The sequence below is a fragment of the Solanum tuberosum genome, unplaced genomic scaffold, assembly GCF_000226075.1.
Source record: "Solanum tuberosum cultivar DM 1-3 516 R44 unplaced genomic scaffold, SolTub_3.0 scf00019, whole genome shotgun sequence".
Taxonomy (NCBI): Eukaryota; Viridiplantae; Streptophyta; class Magnoliopsida; order Solanales; family Solanaceae; genus Solanum; species Solanum tuberosum.
The window spans coordinates 330,193-337,396 of record NW_006238945.1 but is presented as its reverse complement, the minus strand read 5'-3'; the positions used below and the strand labels follow the sequence as shown (position 1 = coordinate 337,396).

The 7,204-nt window shown below is 29.7% G+C and overlaps 1 protein-coding gene across 1 annotated transcript; it reads right to left on the bottom strand.

The window, feature by feature from the left end:
- Nucleotides 1-3,683: 3,683 nt before the first annotated feature.
- On the bottom strand, nucleotides 3,684-4,801 carry LOC102601547 (ethylene-responsive transcription factor ERF025-like). Its single transcript, XM_006340462.2, has one exon. It carries the CDS (start codon nucleotides 4,716-4,718, stop codon nucleotides 4,140-4,142), a length of 579 nt encoding a protein of 192 aa, XP_006340524.1. The 5' UTR covers nucleotides 4,719-4,801; the 3' UTR covers nucleotides 3,684-4,139.
- Nucleotides 4,802-7,204: the final 2,403 nt, after the last annotated feature.

Below are 7,204 nucleotides of genomic sequence, written 5' to 3'. Positions count from 1 at the left end.
TATATATTAACTTGACCTCATTTTATGTTTATGTTTGGATTTGCACATCTAAGCACATAAAATTTGTATAAAGTTAAACAAGTAGACACATGAGTCCTACTTGACATAATACACGTAGGATATCATGTATGATATAAATTACCATGTAGGATGCTACATAGAATGCATGTGTCTATTTGTTTAAATTTATATAAGTTTAAATGTCTATTTGTGCATATCCAAAATTGAAGGATATAAATGTGAACTGAGACCAAGTTGAAATACATATTTATGTATATATAATCATTTTTCTTGATGCTTCTACAAAAATTCTTTTATTTATTTATTAGTTTATTATTACACTAAATAATATTTTTAAAATCTAAAATAAATTATTTTTAACCATAAAGGTTGTACATTTTGTTAATAATCCTTCAAGATTTTTTTTAATCGTTTCAACATTATATATGTTTTTTTTCTTTCACATAAGTAGATTTATTCTTGTTTTCTTATGTGAAGTTGTGAACAAGGAAATTAATTTCGAGAATGTTTACTCATTAAAATATTTTTAAAATGTTAAGTTGTAAACTAAAATATAAATAAAATTCAAGGAGTATTCATACATATAAATACTTTGAATTTAATACTATTTTTTTTAAAAAAAATACTTCAAATAATAACATTACAATAATTCAAAGTTCTTTATAAAAGTAACTCTAAATATTTTACAAGCCTTGTCAAGTTCTTAAAATTTATATGATGGCAATGTAACAAACATTTCACTTGATCAAGATTGTGACTACATTAAATATTCTCTTTGAATATTCTAAACGTAACATTTCTGCTAACGAGTCCTTTTCAGTTTATGATATCCATTATGTACAATTTTGGAAGGAAGAGCCCTTTATCCTTTATAAATTCCCTTAATTGGTACTACTAGCTAGTACTAGCGGTATTTAAAAAAAGAAAGCTACACACCAATTGTCTTTTAAGTAAAAGCTATAGGGGACCAAAAGGCATTTACATGAAAGGTAAACCTCAAGAATTAGAGTTAACCTTTCATATTTCTATTCCAATTTCAATTCCCTATTGATTAGAATAAGAAATGTATTATGCTAGAATAAAGTAGTCAATAGTCTTGATCATTGATGACCAAACACTAGAATATTGTCATTTGGTTTATTCATCAATTAAAGGCTAAAGTTATAAGCGGCTCTTTAAATTTCTTTTCCCTTTTTTTTTACCATGACACTAAAAAGTAGCTATATTCCTATTAAACCCATATGTTACTAAAAAAAACAATCATATTAGACACTTCTCGCTACATACAACAATATGTGTAATGCTTAGCATAAAAGACTCAAGTGGCAAAAATCTAGACAAGCTTAAGGGTCAACATTGATAGACGTTAAAAATTACTAAAAACACTAAAAATTGAGAGCCAAAATCGATAGACAAACTCAAAATTTAAAAGACTCGAGTGGAGACAGTGGTAAAAACTTGCTTATAAAGAGCTTCAAGACTTAATTTTTCGCACTCCACATAGTTTTGAAATTTTAGTCTGAAAAATAAAAGAAAATTGTATAAAAATTTATCCAAATGCTCTCAAATTTCATAATCAACACTATTTTAAACAAAATCCATTAGAAAATTTGTCCAATTTCATATCTTCTTTTTTTTAATAGAAGAAAGCTCGGGATTATAAATTGTCAGGGGGAAGGGGGGATTTCAGCTCTGATACTAATTTGATGTGAAATGTGATTAAAAATTCAAAGAAATTGAAGATGGATTATTCAACCTCACATGAATATCATGAATAATTATATAAAATAATTAAAGAATATGAAGATTAAAAGAATTGTTGGGGGTAAACACAAACACCTAATCAATTTATTACCTAGATATATGAAAATGTAATCAATAATTTTAAATTTAGGATATGAAAAAAAAAAATATTAATCTAAAACTGAAATTATATATGTAATCAATTAACTCAAAGAGAATCTAGATTCTAGTTAGATTAACATTCCAATATGAGATATCATCCAAAGGGAGAAAGAGATATGAATTCATACATCAATTATTAGGAGCTTTTGGATTTCTAATTGTCTTGAGGAGCCTTGTAATCTATTCTTTAAATATCAGCGTAAGTATATTATGGAGCTTGAAGTTTGAAAAGAAGCCTCCAATTTCATAATGATCATCTCATATCCCATCAATTTTACTCTGCTAATAATTTATCAGAATTCTCGCTGCTCTATTTTTTATAAAAATAATAAAAATTGAGGGACAAATCTATAGATGAACTCGATGGGTCGATTTAAGAAAATCGACAATCTTCCTGGATTAAAACTGAAGGACATCCATCAATTTTATAAGTACTTGTTATGACATTGAGCAATTCTACCACCAGACCACACATTTTTTTTGATAAACCAGTTGCTTTTAATTTATACTCAACTGCGATTTTGCACTTAAAAAAATTGGTGGAGTCATTCGATTTCCATAAAAGAAATTAAAAATTGAGGGATTGCGTTTTTCTTATAAGAATATTTTTCTTAATTTTCACACATTTTTACCAGAAAATCAATGGACGTCCACCAATTTTTTTTTAAGTCTGTTGATTTTTTATTTTATTTTTTAAAAAAAAACACATAAAAAAACTACGCAATCCATTGATTTTGTACAATTTTTTTATTGTGTGGTCTCCTCTAAATTCATGTTCCCACAATTTTCTGACCCTGCGATGGGTGCCAAATAGTCACTCTTAAAAAGGTACAATCAAATTTTTATATGTATTTTATGAAAATATGTATTAAATTGATCTGATAATAGAAATATAAAGAAAAAGTTTATAACAACTAATGATAAATGATTAACATATATACCAATAATGAATTTAAAAAGGTATAGGATTTTGGTAGTGAGTCTCATAAGAAAATTCTTAATCGTAGAGTGATGAAACCCAAAATAACTTTGAGTACGAAGAGTTCTCTTTATTAAGCTTGTGAATCCTTGATTTAACTACCAATTAATTTCGTGTATTATCCTACACACCAATATAATTTATTATTCGATGCTTTTATAAATAGTGAAAAAATTATAATAAAGACAAGTGAAATTTTAGCCCCTATTCATCTAAAGGATAACTTTCATATTTTAATTTATATATATATATATTTGGTACTTAACAAAATTCATATTTTCTTTGTTTTATTTATTTATCTTTTCTTGATAAGTTAAAAGTAACAAATAAAAATAAAAATAAAAATTTAAAATACTGAACAAATAAAAGTAAATGAAGAAAATAAATAAGAGAATATATATAATTTTAATTTGATGTTTAGTCAAATGCGTTTACCAAATATGCTTAATAACGTTGGTTATTAAGCCAACTATCAACACAAAATGTAATACTTTCTATGTCTCATTTTATGTGATGTAGTTTAACTCAACACAAAATTTAAAGAAAAAATATTTTTAAAACTTGCTATCTACAATAACCGATGAATATTTGTTATGAAATATAAAAATATATCATTATTTTTAGCACTAGCTAAAAAAGGAGTGAATTATATAAATGGAAACAATAGAGTAACATAATCTATCATTTTCATTCATTAATACATATATGTCAAAAAACGAGTAGGATTGGGCATTCTGACACATACATACAATATATTATTACTACACATAGTCAAACCTTCAGAACAAGCTCTCCTTGACCCCATCTAATTAAATCTCTGGGTTGGAACTTAGAAGACAAAATGATTCTAATTAGCCCTTATTATCACAAGAAAAAAAGACTTCTCACCTATATAGAGAGTCCACACACCAACAAATATATGGGGTGTATATGTTACTCAAAACATGAAAACAATTTTCTTTGACTTGTTAAAAAAAAATGATTTTTTAGAAAGTCAAATTCATTGTTTTCAATAAAAGTAAAGTAACTTCTTGCTTCTAAAACACATACTGTTTCTTGAAATCCAATGACATGTCCTTTCTAGAAACTACTGCTGAAAGGACTATTTGTTTTACCAAAATAAACACCATAACAAACAAAAACATAATGCAAACCCCACTAACTTATAAATAGTGGTTCCGTTATTCTAGTTTCTGGACTGTACACAAGGGGGGGCCATATTTTACTCATACTTTTATGGGTAACTCCAAAGACTATCCGCATCAGAGTTTTCAGGTGATTCATCGTAAGAAGTTGATTGATGCATCCTTGGCGGGCTAACAAGCATTGCCTCTGCCATATCATCCAGCAATTTCGGCATTCCAAATATCTCTTCTTCATCCACAAACTCTTGCCCACCTCCCGCTGCTGCTGCTGCAGTACCTCCAGCTGTACTGAATTCTGACAAAGGAGGTGCTCTAGCAGCAGCAGCATTTGCAGCCGCAGCACGAATATCTGCGGCTGACAGAGAAGCAGGGATAGGGTACGAGTATGCACAATCAGGAAAGTTTAATTGGGCATCAGGGCCTTTTAATGCCAAAGCTGCAACGTCATAAGCGACAGCTGCCATTTCGGGATTGGGGAAAGTTCCTAACCATATACGTGTAGTCTTTCGAGGCTCACGAATTTCGGAGACCCATTTCCCATTCCTCTGTCGAATTCCTCTGAAATTCGGATGCCTACGAGGTGATAATAAGGTGCCCCCAGTGGGTGAAAGATTTTCTAAAGGAGGAGAATTGTCATTTGGGGAAACGTTAAAATGATAATCAGCCATGCTATAGATCAAAGTGGGACTGATACTGACTCACTGACTTAGGTAGCTTTTTTTATTTTTTTGGATAGATATTGAAGATTGTGAAAGAGAAATTGGGCTATTTTAAGGATGAATTGTAAGCGTGGGAAAGTCGTGGGTTAGTTATTTGTTATTAGGAGTATAAAATAAACACTGGAATTGTTTTTTGACATGTGGAGCGCACACGTAATTGGGGCAAGCTCATAACTGAGCTGTTAAATGCTCAGATTACTCTATTTATAATACACCCAATGTCGCATCAGGTGCAAACAATCGAAGCTTTTCAATTTCTAGTGAGCCCTGGGTGGTTCACGTGGGTATTTTTTTTTTAATCATGTTTTATTGTGATTTTTTTTTTAAAAAAAAGTAATTTTTGTTTTTAAAATAGTAAATGATATTTTAAAAATTGACTAATTGTGTTTGGTAATACAAATAAGAGTTTTTTTTTACACTTGAGCCTAATTCAATCTCAAAAATTAGATCACGAGGAGAGATTTGTTCAAGTTGATATAAGGAGATCAATGTTTCATCTCTCTACTGATGCGAGACTTTTTAACAACATCCTATTATATTTCCATTTAAAAAAAAAATTGAAGTTGAAGAAGATAGGTTTATTTTTTGGTATACTTTTTGCAAAGGAAAGGAGAGAAAATAACATTTTATTTGGAAAACTGATTATGAGCTATTTTTTCAAATTCGGAATCCAACATTAAATAGAATTTAAAATTTTTATAATTAAAAACTGATTTTTAAAGTTATGTAGGAAAACAAAGTGGGTGAGTCCTTTACTGTTATACTAGTCATCAGAATTTTTTGAGCCAATGATAGTAAAGAGAGAGCAAGTAGACACGTTATAGACACATTATGAGTAGATACGTTTATTAATGTTGTCTCAAATTATTATCTAGGTCTTTCTTTGCTTGACTATTTTCAATGTAGGGTCTTAATTTAAATAAAAAGGTATAGTCGAGGCCCCTACATAATATTCCCTCGTCTTGTTCAAATATTATATGGTAATATTAATATACTAGTGATTTTAGCTTTTATATTTATTAGTTTTAAGTTAATAATTTATTTTATATAATTAACAGGTTATTAATTATTATTATTTTACACCCTTAGTTAGAAAAATGAATTTTTATATAATAAAAAAACTATACTGTATATTATTAAACTAACAATAACTTAGTAAAAACACCTCTTTCTAGAAGTGAACAAATTTCTTAAGGAATGTGCTTAAACTAAAAACTTCATACAATATAAATCATAAGGAGTAATAATAATAATAACAACAACAACAACAGCAACAACGATTAAGAGTAGTTATTATTATTTTGTTGGGTGATTTAGAGTACTGGAAGAGTCGTTGAAATTTTGGATATTGTAGGGATGTTAAGTTTATGTAGGTTAGACGAAAGATGAGAAGGGAGAGGGCGTCCCGGTCTGGCGAGATCATTTAGCACATAAAAAATGCCTAAAGAATAGAGATGGAGTACAATGAAGAACAAGGGTGATAATTAATATTGTAACAAATTATAGGGGTATCATACTGGTAAGTCACACTATGAAAGTTTAGGAGAGGTGATAGAGATGAGGATGATGAGGGTGTGTCTATCACCACGAACCAATTTGAATTAATGCCAGGGGTGTTTAACTACAAAAAACATACATTTAATAAGGAGATAATTAATGGAGCAGCTTAAGAAGAGGAAGAGAGACTTAGATATAATGTTCATTGACCTAAAAACTTACGACAAAGTCCTTGGGGTGGGGTTCTATGGAGATGTTTTGGAGGCTAAAGACGTATGTGTAGCTTATATTAGGGCAATTAAGGATATACATGATGGAACCAAAACTCAAGTGAGGATAGTTGGGGGAGACTTAGATATCTTTCTATTCGTGATGGGGTTATACCAAGGATCATCTCTTAGTCCATTTCTATTTGTTTTGGTGACTGATGAACTAGTGTGGCATACCTAAGGAGAGGGTGTCATGATGTATGCTATTTGCATGTAGATGACATAATTTTGTTTTATGAGATATGCGGTGGCCGGGGTTAACAATACATAGGTATAAAAATAGACCCTATAGTCTAAAGGATTCAGGTTGAGAATAACTAAATGGTGGTACAACACCACTTTTCATTCAGCCATATACACAAAACAGCCTATATGAGGCTCTTTATGGAAAACAATCCCCTACTCATGATATTCTTTGTTTGATGAGGTTGTAGAAGAAGAAGCATATAAATGCTTGATTCCCATGGAATTTGAAGCTCATTTGTTGAGGTTTCATTAAGCCAGAGCACAACAGATATAGAGTGAAAAACATGGCTAACAAAAACAGATTCAAGCATATAGGACATTTTCTATCTTTCTTTAGTGCGGATCTTCTTCATTTTTCCTTGTTAACTCTAATTTATTGTTTCATCGATTTTCCTCTATAAATATGATGAGATAAATTAATAT

What these genes read in the sequence shown, in the direction of transcription:
- LOC102601547 (XM_006340462.2), bottom strand. Translation starts at nt 4,718, where the DNA reads ATGGCTGATTATCATTTTAACGTTTCCCCAAATGACAATTCTCCTCCT.